The sequence below is a fragment of the Carcharodon carcharias genome, chromosome 3 (genome assembly GCF_017639515.1).
Source record: "Carcharodon carcharias isolate sCarCar2 chromosome 3, sCarCar2.pri, whole genome shotgun sequence".
NCBI classification, from domain to species: domain Eukaryota; kingdom Metazoa; phylum Chordata; class Chondrichthyes; order Lamniformes; family Lamnidae; genus Carcharodon; species Carcharodon carcharias.
The window spans coordinates 188,297,170-188,310,513 of record NC_054469.1 but is presented as its reverse complement, the minus strand read 5'-3'; the positions used below and the strand labels follow the sequence as shown (position 1 = coordinate 188,310,513).

Sequence of the window (13,344 nt, the reverse complement as noted above, 5' to 3'; positions counted from 1 at the left end):
GTTGATATTTCAGTTCAGTACTGAGGAAATGCTACATTGTCAGTGGTGCTGTCTTTCCAATGAAACATTAAACTTGAGGCCACAGCTGACACCAGGAGAATGTAAAAGATTCCAAGGCTTGATTGGATGTAGTGCAAGGAAGTCAGCCAATACCTATCCGCCTGTAATTGCTCACAATCCTCTTCACGGGAGCCATATTACTTATTTTTGTGTTTTAAAATGTTGATATGTTCCCAATACCCAAGGCCATACCATTTATTGAGAGGAGCACTGGACCAGCACCACTCCTGGGACACACCACTTTACACTTCTCCCATCCTAAAAAACTGTCATTAACTACTACTACCCACTTTTCTTTCCATAGCCAACTTTGTGTCCATGCTGATACACCATTTTTAAGATTGTGTATCTTCATTTTATCAATGCTTCCTATGCGGCACCTTATCAGATGCTATTTGAAAATCCTTATACACAACATGTGCTATATCCTTAACAATACACTTTTTTTCCCTCAAAGAACACCATAAAATTTATTAGCCAACATTTGCCTAATACAAACCTGTTCTTTAATTGGCCCATGTCATTCTTTGGCTCAGTGTATTTTTTCATCCAATTATAGCTGTGAGATGCATTAGGGCGTTTTTCTATGTTAAGGGCACCATAGAAATTAAAGTTACTGTTGTTGTATTCTGGCCACTTGAAGCTTATCTGCTATTGATATTTGGCTGTCTGGTCTCTAGTTACCTGGGTTATCCCTTTCTCCCTGATGGAACAGAGATGCTATAATGTTAATCCTGCAATGTGACACAAGCTGCCTATCTAAGGATACTTGCTTAGTGACTTTATTTCAGCATTCTAGGATGCCTGCCATCAGGGCTCAGTGCCTTTTCCACTTTTGAGTTCCTCCAATGCTTTTCCAGTTCTACCTCATCCAAATAATTACCTAATTAGTCTCCACCCTGCATTTGTAGCCTTTCGTCCCACTTCCACACACAAACTAAGGCAAAATACTTATTTAATATCCATACCATCCTTTCATCCTCTACAAGATTTCCTTTTCTATCTCTATTTGTCCTTTTCTATAAATTTTATATTTTTAAATCATTTTATTATTTCCTGCCCATCTCTTTTCAAATCTTCGCTTAGCTTTTGTAATCTCTTTCTGACACCATGGAGAGATTTGAAAACAACAATGAAAATTTTAAAATCGAGGGCCAGGAGTCCCAAGTCTTATAAGTACCTCTATGTTCAGAAGGGATTGCTTTTTGCTTACTATGATATCTTCTCTCACTGTGTTTATCTTTTCTCAAGTTAATTTCTGTCTTTGATTTCTTCCTCTCCTTGCTTTGACAAGATGAGTTATTGTTACGCACTCTGCAAAACAAAAATCATTGGATTTAGCAATAGAGTAAAATTCGCTTCAGTGCATGAGTTGATTGGTATTCCTTCTGTTTACTAGTTGGTTTATGAGCACGTTACACTAAGCTGAAAGATATTTCAGAATTACAGCAAGTCTTGTTTAATGACCTGACACCAGCAGGCTGCAGCTGGCTGACCTCTAACATTTATTCCACAGAGAAACAGGAGAACTCATTTAAAATGCCACACGTAGTAGTGGGTCATTTACCAAGGGATTTGCCCTGTGGATTATTTGCTTGATGCTGCCGCAGAGTGCCTGAAATGGAAATTATTCTGTTTCCCAGCACTGATGTGCCTTGGTGTCTTAGATACCGATATCATTTTATTTTACAGAATCCTTTTTATTGGAAGGGAAATTTCATGGCAGTGGAAGGCTGTAATTTTGTAATTCAGCAGAGAACTGCTTTCATGGTTGTGGTATTTTGGGAAATCATAGGCACCGCACATTCTCCACTTCCTGAGATGCAATCCCTGTGAGTGCCACCATCTGGAAGGAGGGCCAGATTGTATTTATCACCACTTTGACCTGTACAGACTGATATTTATGGTAGTTTAAGAATTTTGTGCTTTGGGTCCCCAGTAAAGTTAAAGTTGTGATTCCTTTGATATCAATTGTCTAATGGTCCTCATCCTTTAATAACTGGTACAACAAATTCTAGTTCAGTTGCAAAAAATATTTGAATATGGGAGGTTTCTGTTGTGTAACAATGATTAGTATTATTGACAAAACTCCCTTTGGCAGTACCATTTAAAATGAAAAGTTCTAAAGGGGAAGGTTGTCAAATGAAGGAGAAAGGAATACTTTGAGTATAAAGAATACCAGACAATTATGACTTGTCCATTCTCCTAATGATTTATCAAGTATTTTTAATTTAATTTGTTTTTTGCCTTGTTTCCACAAACAGCAGGGAACTGCTTTATTGCAGATCAACATCTAGGCCAGGCCTGAGTGCTGATCAGGAAGTGGCTGCGCCCAGGAAAAACCAATAGCAGTGCAATGTTGCTGATGCAGCTTATTTTTGGTATTGGTATCGATGAGTTCTCAGACTTTTATTGGATCTCATGGGATGCCATTCGATGCTAATGTTCACGAAATAGCTACAGTTAGTGTGTGATTCTCAAACAAGTTCCCTCAGGGAAGAGGCAATGCAAAACTAATACTTTCTCCTGAACTTTATTTCTTAGAAAATGTACTATTCATCTAGAAGAGCACGTCAATTTTTTGTTTCTTTTTTCTAACAACAGTAAATGCATTTTAAATTTGTAATAACTACAGAAGTACCAGTAGATTTCTCACACAAGATTCTGTTTAAGGTTGATTGTGCTGCTGTTTGGATTTTTAGGTCTCAGCTGTTGCCTCCTGGGACTCATCAGTCCATGATTCCATATACTTAAACAAAGTTACCCCACAGAATGAACGCATCTATTTGATTGTAAAGACTACAGTGCAACTCAGCCATCCAGCGGCCGTGGAGTTGGTGTTACGCAAGCGTATAGCTGTCAATGTTTATAACAAGCAGGTAAGAAGTTGTTGATATACATGAAAAAAAATCTAATGTTTCCACAGACAAGTGGAGCATCACTATGTGCACATCACATACCATAACTTCTCTTTCTACTAATGGATTGCAACAAGGAATTCAGCTAGTGCCTCACCATCTTGACCAACAATGAGAACCAACAGCCAGTGTTCCAGCTGAATTATTAAGTTTCCCTGTTATTAAATTATCTTTCACACAACTAAGTAGAAATTCATGACACTTTTCCTCAGATAATAGCTGCAGTCATTAATTGGCACTGCGGGAACAGTAAAATTAAAGCAAAATACGCAGATACTGGAGATCTGAAATAAAAATAAAGTGCTGGAAAGACTCAGTAGGCCTGGCTGCATCTGTGGAGAGAGAAACAGTGTTAACATTTTTAGTCCAATATGACTCTTGTTTGGAACCCCAAAGAAGAGTCATGTTGGACTCGAAACATTAATTCTGTTTCTCTCCCCACAGATGCTGCCAAATCTGCTGAGTCTTTATTGCTGTGGGACTGGTGGTTAATATTTGTTTTTGAGCGAACAGTGGCACACCAGCTGGCATATTATATGTTGTTTAGGTTACTTGAAATGTTTCTTTATTGGTCCAAAGTATTTGGCTTCAATCGTATGCTGCAGTTTTAGTGTAAGTGCAGCCTGAATCCACAGTCAGTGTCTGATTGACACCTGAGTTGTGATCAATGAGACTCTCCGGAGAACTTGGTCTTGTCTGATGCGCTCTTCACAAGCATTAGTGTCAGTGCAAAGTCAAAACCACTTGCACTGAAGCCCATGTTACAATCATATTAAACCTTGTCTTTGGGATGTGGGCATTACTGGCAAGGCCACACTTATTACCAACCCTAGGTGCCATGAGATGGTAGTGATGGGCTTACATCTTGCACCACTGTCGCTCTTGGTGTTAGGTAGGGAATTCCAGGATTTTCTTTTTGTATTCATTCATGGGATGTGGGCTTCGCTGGCTGGGCCAGCATTTATTGCCCATCCCTAGTTGCCCTTGAGAAGGTGGTGGTGAGCTGCCTTCTTGAACTGCTGCTGTCCATGTGGTGTAGGTGCACCCAAGTGCTGTTAGGGAGGGAGTTCCAGGATTTTGGCCCAGTGACAGTGAAGGAACAGCAATATATTTCCAAGTCAGGATGGTGAATGACTTGCAGGGGAACTTCCAGGTGGTGATTTCCCATCTATCTGCTGCCCTTGTCCTTCTAGATGATAGTGGTTGTGGGTTTGGAAGGTGCTGTCTAAGGAGCCCTTGTGAATTCCTGCAATGCACCTTGTAGATGGTACACAATGCTGCTACTGTGCGTCAGTGGTGGAGGGAGTGAACGTTTGTGGATATGGTGCCAATCAAGCGGGCTCCTTTTTCATCAGGCCAGCATTTATTGACACAGTGGCTATAAAAAAAAAAAACCAAGTGTCCAAATTAGGATGGTGCCTTGCTTGGAGCTGATAATCCCATGATAATGCTGCTTTTGTCTTTCTCTGGTAGAGGTTTCAGGGGAGGAAGGTACTGTTGAAGTCCTTTTAGTGAGTTGCTGAAGTGTAAGATCTGATTTGAGCATACGTAGTGTAGCCACAGAGTGCTAGTGGTGGATATTGAGTCCAGTGGTACAGACATAAATCCACTAAACTGCTGTGTTCTGGATGCTCTTAAACTTTTTGGTTGGAGTTGCACATTAACAGGTGAATTGTGGGTATTCCATTGCAGCCCTTATTTGAGCTTGCAGATGGAAGTGCTTTGAGGGGTCAAGGGATAAGCCACTATAATGCTATATTATCCAGCCTCTATTTTGGCGCTGTGGTGACTTGGCCGTTCCAGTTGTTTGAATGAACGAGATCTGTGGGTTTTTTAAAAACTATTTTTAAACAAGTTCTCTGAAACTTATAACAAAAATGGTTGATAGTTTTAAAAAAAATCAGGCATGCACGATATCCACCAATGGAAGCCAGCAATGTGAAGGATAAATAGAGCGTTAGTAAAGGCTGCAATTTTATGTTTTTACATTGCCTGTTAATTTTTTGTTACTAGAAAAGCAGGTTGATGAATTAAATGATTAATTCAAAATTATTCTTCTTTGGCAACTTACTTTACAGAGTTTTACACAGAGTCTGAAGCGAAGAATGTCCTACAAACATATTCTTCATTCCTGTGGTGTTACCTATGAAATAGTATCCAACATACCTAAGGTAAATCCATGTACAACTCCCTGGGAGAGCTGTGACTATGACCTAATGAACAAAAATGCTTATTAGTGGAGAATAACTGGAATAATTATGTTATTGAATAAGAAATACTGAAATTGTGGAAACCAGGTGTTTAATGAAACCTGTACTTGAATGTTTTGTATTTGTTCATGGGGTGTGGGTGTTATTGGCTAGGCCAGCATCTATTGGCCAATCCTAACTGCCCCACCACATGAAAGATTTATTTTAGTTCACTAATTTCAATGACCCTGTTTCGAATAAGTTTAGGTAGACTTAAAATCCCAAGTGCAAAATTGCTCATAGTTCGGTAGAGGTCAGTAATTTATTGGCACTGTAATTGAGGAGGTTAGTGTGTGATATGGGGTGGTCAGGAAGATGGAGTCTTATGACTGCTGTTTGAACTGTTCTTCTGAGATTCAGCATTATTATGGTAGATCAAAAAGATTTATTCTGCAACCAAGTCATACGGAACCTCACCTGGAAGTTGTTAGTGCTCATGATAAAGTGGAGAAGTATTTTACCCCAAATGCTGTCCTTGACCTTAGAATTCACCCAGAGTTACACACTCAGAAGTTTATTTTTTGGCAGAAACTCAGAAAAGTTTAGGCCAAATTATTTCTGCAAACAGAAGCTCTGTTGTGCATACTGGTTCTAGGTGAGCAAAGGGGCTTTGCTAAGAACTTAATACCTTTAGCTCACCTGCTAAAATCTGGCCTTGCACATTGATGTAAAAAAAAGTTTACACTTTAGTCTATTAAAATGCATTGCAGTTGACATGATTTTGAGATGAAAATTCTAGAATGTAAGACAATATTATGCTGACAGGTATAGCATTTCAAAAGACCCTAACACCTTTTTCGCCCAAAAATTACTTTTTATGAATTATTACATTACATAACATTTATATTTGACATTACAAAAAATGCAATACAGTTCAATTTCTTTGATTACAGTATGTGGCACTCTAAGTATAGTGAGGCACATCAATTAAACGTTATATTCACAATATAGATTTCATGTCAAACCTCACCAATAACATTTTTGTGTCTACAGTAGTGCTTCACCTGTCTCCACGCAGTCTTTGGTTTTGGAGATTCAAGTTCTAAGCCTTTCATATTGCTCATTATCATTAAGTGCCATTTTTATATTACGTATATATGTTATAAATTTTTTCAATGTCATATTGATGATATTGCGATGTGTTAATGAGGTTTTATAAATACCTTCCTTTCTTGTCTTATCGAACTTTGATGAGGCTTTGCTTCCCTTTGACTTTCTTGAGATAGTTGGTATAATTTAACTTTAAACAATTTATTAAGAACTATTTACAAAGAGCCCCTCAGGGTAAGCACATGATATTCAGGACACAGACTGTTCTGCTCCTATCTGTCTTGGAGCTTCTTGATCATCTGACTACTGATGTCACAATCACATCATTAATAGCATCATGGTCTAATTAACATACCCATAAACCCATTACTCTACATCTCTCCCCCAAGTGTAATCTCTAATTGTTACATTGTTTTGTGAAACTATTTACGCTGGATTTTCAAACATCTGTAAACCTCTTGTACTGTTTCAATTCCCATCCAACTCTTATGCATCTTCCTACCTCTTTTCACCCCCCCCCCCCAAACAACGCCCCCAGTCACTGTTACAAAGGGTTTCAATCTCCACAAGTGTTCTCGGCTCTCTTGGTGGATGTTGTGGACCTGTGTAGTTGCTCCTCTCTTCTCTGAAAGACAAACATATTGGACATTGGCGGTGTGAGAGAGCAGCTTCCTAGAACCACTGGTAACTGGGCTATGATCTTTAACTTGACTACAAAGGTTGTGAAACCCTTTCAATGGAAGATTGATTCAAGGAAGGACGCTTCAGGATATGAGCAATCACATTTTCTTGAATAGGAAGAGGACAAACTAACATTCTATCTGGAATGTTCTGCTCCCTCTTTGCACACTGGGAAAAGGTCTAAAAAGCATCTTCAGCTTCAATGAAGAATTTCACAGCTGTGTCATTCACTGCTGCATAGACAATGAAAAAAATGTTCAATCTCTGAGATTTGAATAAATCTGGAGGGCGAAAAAAAGAATGTATCCTGAAGACATTGCAGGACATGGAAAAAAATACGACTTCCCTATTACTTTTAGGTTACTACTGTAGTTTCAGTAGGTAGTGATAACATTTCCATAACAAAAATAAAAATACCTGGAAAAAACTCAGCAGGTCTGCCAGCATCTTCAGAGGAATACAGTTAATGTTTTGAGTCCATATGACTCTTCAACAGAACTAAGGAAAAATAGAAAAGAGGTGAAATATAAGCTGGATTAAGGGGAGGGGGGACGGTGGGACAAGTAGAGCTGGATAGAGGGCCAGTGATAGGTGGAGATTGCCAAAAGATGTCATAGGCAAAAGGACAAAGAGGTGTTGACAGTGTAGCTAAGAAATGTGCTAGTAGGTGACATTAAGGGTAGAAAGCAGGACGAGCAAGGTACAGATAGCCCTAGTGTGGGTGGGTGGGGAGAAGAGATCGAAATAGGCTAAAAGGTAGAGATAAAACAATGGATGGAAATACATTTTAAAAAATGGAAATAGGTGGGAAAAATCTATATAAATTACTGGAAAAAAGGGGATCAGAAAGGGGGTGGGGATAGAGGAGCGAGTTCATGATCTAAGGTTGTTGAACTCAATACTCAGTCCCGAAGGCTGTAAAGTGCCATTTCCATGCTTGTTTCAGCATGAGGTTGCTCCACTGGAGGCAATGGGATGAAGGTGTCAGCATGAGAAGGTAAGACTACACCACCTTCAATAGAACGAATCTCCAAAACTGGGTCTAATGAAATTCCTGTGTAGGACTCGTCAGCTGTAGAAGCTCTGTAAAGTTGGCCTCTGCTTCTGCTATGAAGGACGATTAAAGCATAAGAATAACTTGCTGATGAAATTCAAATGTGGACTGCATTTTACTTTCACACAAATGAGTAGGCTGTACGTTCCTTCTAGTAGTTTGATCCAACTTGGAATCAAGCATTTCTTTCTCCCCGGATAGTTCAATGTGGTTAGCCAGCGATTTACAATGGATTCCATTGTGGGTTCAGTGAGACAAATATACAAATTCAGCTCTTCAGCAGCTACTTCAGCTCACTCCTCAAAAATGACAACAGAGACGTCATCTGTGTTGGCAATGGAGTCAAAGAGTGTAACGATCTCAAGGACGTTGTCTTCCATGGATCACATGTTTCTGCACTGGCCTCCTCATGACCTTTGTCAGGAAAGAGCCAACCTGGGTCTAAAAGCTCCTTTAGCAGATTGTCATCTTATAGCCTATTTGTGAAAAGAATTGAGAGATCTGCAATCTCCTGCTGTGGTCCAGTGGATGGTGCTTCTATAATAAAGAATGACTCACTTCGTAATGAATGAACGCCATGTACTGCTGCTGAATTGAAGTCTATTGGCTCTTCATCCATTTTTGGAAATTCCTCCTTGAATGGTACTTTACTGTCCTGAGCTGAGACCTTGGTAACTGGGCTGTGATCTCTGACTTGACTGCAAGGGTTATCCCTTTCAATGAAAGATTGTCGAGCTTTTGTTTAAGACTAAGTTTTAAACATGCTGACCCGCTGAGCAGAGAATTTGGCTGATTCTGTAAAATATAGAGAGTTTCATTAATTTCTTTTTCATCATGGCAAAGGTGGTGGTGAACTGACCCTTCATTTGGAGGTTTGTGCCTCCAGGCCTTTGTGGCTTTAAATTTGAATTTTGACTTATTTTAGCCAATTTGGAAGCAATCCAATCTGTCTGATAAGACAGAGACTCCTGCACCAGTATCAAGTTTAAATTCTGTCCTGTAGCCTTGAACTTCCAATTCCACAGATCAGAACTGTTTATCAGCTTCTTTCATCTCTCCTAGGAAATCATCAGGTTGGAATGATACATCTCCTATTTCTTGGACTTCAAATTGGTTGGAAACATGTTTTGATTTTCTGCTCTTGAATGCTGTTCTTGATTTACGAAACTGTTTAAATGACTAGTCCTGCCACAGAGAAAACATTCAGCTCCCCCTGCTGGGCAGCCTTCATGGCGGTGTTGTGTGTTAGCAGCACATCTGGAGCATTTGAATGTAGATGGAAGAGTTCTCCAGGCTGCTTCGATAGTTTTGGCGGGCTTTTTTGGTGGTGATGCTCCCAACATTTAGGCCTAAGTACTGGGCCGACCCCTCCCAATGTCATCCCAATTTTAACGTTGCAACTTGGCCTGCCTTGCAATCTCTTCGGCCTTCTCTAAGGTCAAATTCTGTTTATATTGCAAAAATTCCAACAGCTCGTTGTTGCGCATGCCATCAGCAATGCAGCTGCAAATTAATTTGTGTTTTAGGGCTCCATAGCTGCAAGTACTTGCCAATCAATATAAATCATTAATGAAGGAATCAATGGATTCCCTCTTGTCTTTGGCTCCTCTGATTGAATTTCGCTGTTTGTATAATGAAATCCTTTAAGGGGCTGAAGTATTTTTCAAAGGCTCCCACAACCTCATCAAAGGATGCTGAGGCTTCCTTAATGTCTTGGCACTCCAGGACATCATACGAAGGCAAGGAGCAGGAGTAGGCCATTTGGCCCCTCGAGCCTGCTCCACCATTTAATAATATCATGGCTGATCTGATAGTAACTTGAAATCTGCATCCCCCCTACCCTCAATAACCTATCACCCCCTTGCTTACCAAGAACCTATCCACCTTTGCCTTAAAAATATTCAAAGATTCTGCTTCCACTGCCTTTTCAGGAAGAGTTCCAAAGACTCTCAACCCTCTGAGAGAAGAAATTTCGCCCCATCTCCATTTTAAATGGCTGACCCTTATTTTTAAACAGTGACCCCAGTTCTAGATTCTCCCCCAAGAGGAAACAGCCTCCCTACATCCACCCTGTCAAGACTACTCAGGATCTTATGTGTTTCAATCAAATTGCCTCTTACTCTTCTAAACTTCAGCGGGTACAAGCCTAGCCTGTCCAACCATTCCTCATAAGACAACTCATTCTAGGTAGTATTCTGGTAAACCTTCTCTGAACTGCTTCCAGCGCCAACTATGGGCCCCACTGCATATAAAGGTGTACAGACCTAGTGTTTCTGATGTTTCTCATGTAACCGCAAAGCCATTCAGTACCTTTTGAACTGTCTCTTGCAGAGCTCCCGTCGCTGTCCTTGCTGTGGACCTTCGATGTGTTAGAAAGGCTGTGGAAGGATTAGTGGCTGCTCAGTGGCATCATGTGCCTTTTGCTGTCCCCTCACTACAGTACTTTTTGGGTCTGATCTTCGTCTCTACAAAGTCAATTTGCTTCTTTCACTGGTCGTCACTCATGGGTTGCTGATCTGTGGCTGCAATTTGCTAGGCTCTAGCCTTCACTGCTACCATCAAGTTTCGATGTCTTATTGAAGTCATTGCTGAGCATTAGTGAGATTTTACTAATACCATGCTTTTTAGTCTTGCCAAATCATGATGAGGCTTTGCTTCTCTCTGAAAGACTTGAGATAGTCAGTATAGTTTAACTTCAAATAAGTTATTAAGAATTATTTACAAAGCCATTATGGTAAGCCCATCGTATTCAGGGCACAGACTGTTCTGCTCTGAGCTCTCTTGGAGCTTCTCAGTAATCTGACTACTGATGTTGTAGCTACATCATTAATATCATCATAGTCTCATGAACATATCCATGAACCCATTGTTCTACATAAGTCTAAAGTAAACTAAGTGCAAAATTGTTCTCCAATTAAAAGTGCAGAGGTTTAACAAACTAATTGAGCTGTTGTGAACCCATAATGCTTTCATCCTGAAAAGCAGACACATGTAACTTGTAAGGCCTCTATTCTACGCAGGTCACTGCATGGCTAAAGATTCTTCCAGTGGTACAATTCAAACAGGTCATCTGAGTAACTGATAGAGGTTTTAATTGGAATCTTTTTCATTGGCAAAGATTCTAATAAAAATTGATATCTTGGTCCAGGTGTATGTGTGTGTGTATATACATCTCACTTTGCTGTGATGCCACCTATTGTTGAGTAGGTTGCTACCATTGCTATGTGTAAATAATGGATGCTTGAATATGGTAATCAAATGTGACTGACACTTGAGGGGCAGGACCTCATTTGGGGTTACCAACCCTCCTGGAATGGCTGGGAGTCCACCAGAATCAGTATCAATCTTCTAGTGGCCAAAGAAAACATTCTGGGAGATTTTAAAACAATATTTTAAACAAATCAGTCCCATAATTCGACATCAGCATCAACCAAGAAGGGGAAAGAAACTACAGCTCCCATCAACGTGAGGCATTGCCAAGTGGTGACATCACATCCAATGCAGCACAGCCCAATCAAAAGCGAGATCACAGAGGAACCAGTTTCCTGAAGAGACTCCCTGCGGGGTCGAATGATGTGCTCCTCCTTCCCTGGAGGAGCTAATCTGGAGACATGAGGATCTCCTAGACCCCATGGTCGGCAATTGAGATCAGAAGTCTGGAGCAATTTATAACCCCCCCCCCAAAACTCCTTCAAAGTCCATAATTCACCTCCAGCCTGGAGTCTTGTACCAGGAGACCAAGAGGAAACCGCTGGCAATTGGTGATTATCCCAGCTTTTCCAGGCAAAAAGCCAGGTAAGTGTCGGTGATGGGGGTCTCCCCCTCCCAGCGGGTGCATTGCTCCAGGTGACTCTGCAAGCTCCAAGTAGTCTGGCAGAGTATTAGCTCTCCTTGGTGACCTTTGACCTGTGCTAAAAAGCTCAAAGAGCGGGCTGAGGAGTTGCTGCTAACCAAATGGCACAGAGATCTGTCCCTCAGAACAAACCCACCAGCCCAACCCAGAAGGACACTGCATGATCTTGTATTTGGGAAAAATACAACAGGCAGAGCAAACATTAGGAAGCATCCTAACTTTTTTTATTTTTTATGTTCGCATACAATGAAAAAATAATGAATGAAACATATCAATGAGAAAGTAAATGATTCATTGTTTGCATTGGATCTTAAATTCTTCATTAAACAATTTCTCCTGCATGCTCCCCAGAGATGCCACCCAAACGCGCCACACTGCTGCCTTCCCATGACATCACTTCTGCTGACGCCTCCCGGAATAAGTTCAGCCAGAGGTGGTAAACTCGGTGTGAGTCACCACTTTCGAAAGAAGAGCAATTGTGGAAGAAAATTATAGTATTAAAACAAACTTCTGAATAATTTCAATTTTAAATTGAATAATTATTCAGATGAGAAGCCGCAAACTAGTTTTTACTTACTAAAAAAATTTTCAGCTCTATGGCTGCCCTCTGATGGTGGTTGAAAAAAGAAACACACATTTATATAGCGCCTTTTGTGACCTCAGGATGTTCGCAAGCTAACTTGAAGCATAGGCACTGGTGTTATATAGGAAACGCAGCAGACAATTTGGGTAGAACAAGCTTCCACGGGCAGCAGTGTAATCCGTAATCTGCTTTTTGGTGATGCTTATTAAAGGATAAATATTGGCCAGGCCACTGGGGATAAGTCCTCTTGCTCTTCTTTGTAATGATGCTTGGGATCTTTTACACCCATTTTGGAAAGCCGGCATAGCCTTGCTTTAACGTCTCAACTGAAAGCCTATACCTCCAACAGTCCAGCATTTCCTCAGTGTTTTTGTCCTTGATTTTTGTAATCAAATCTCTGGAGTTTGACTTGAACCCATAATTTTCTGACTTGGGAGGCAATAGCCACTGGTGGCACTTAGAAATATACAGGAAAAATTGTAACTTTGATTTGGTTTCTAGCAGCTGCTGTGTAATTGATAGACAAATGATAGAATTGTTAATTGGTACATTGGTTGACCTCCTACTATATTTCTCAGATATAATAAGCCTCAGTGGCTTTTATCATGGACTACTCATTAATATAGCCTGGAACTCAAGCCTTGAACAGTCCAAGCTTTCACCTCAATTAAAATTTTAAGTAGAATTGGTACTTTTTTTTCATTAGTTCATGGGATGGCGGCATCGCTGGACCATTTCAGAGGGTATTTAAGAGTCAACCACATTGCTTGAGTCACATGTAAGGATGGCAGATTTCCTTCCCTGAAGGGGAATGCTCATATCAGTAAGCAAGATGGGTTTTTATGACAATCAACAATGGTTTCATGGTCATCATTAGATTTTTAGTTCCAGATTTT

At 40.3% G+C, this 13,344-nt stretch overlaps 1 protein-coding gene across 3 annotated transcripts in view; it reads left to right on the top strand.

Moving 5' to 3' along the window:
- Nucleotides 1-13,344, top strand: part of kif13a (kinesin family member 13A) — a 363,930-nt gene that overhangs the window by 312,024 nt on the left and 38,562 nt on the right. For all 3 annotated transcript variants that reach the window (XM_041183792.1, XM_041183793.1, XM_041183791.1), the window contains exons 31-32: nt 2,763-2,939; nt 5,057-5,149. In XM_041183792.1, coding sequence (XP_041039726.1) covers nt 2,763-2,939; nt 5,057-5,149 — 270 coding nt within the window. The remainder of the gene's footprint in view (nt 1-2,762; nt 2,940-5,056; nt 5,150-13,344) is intronic.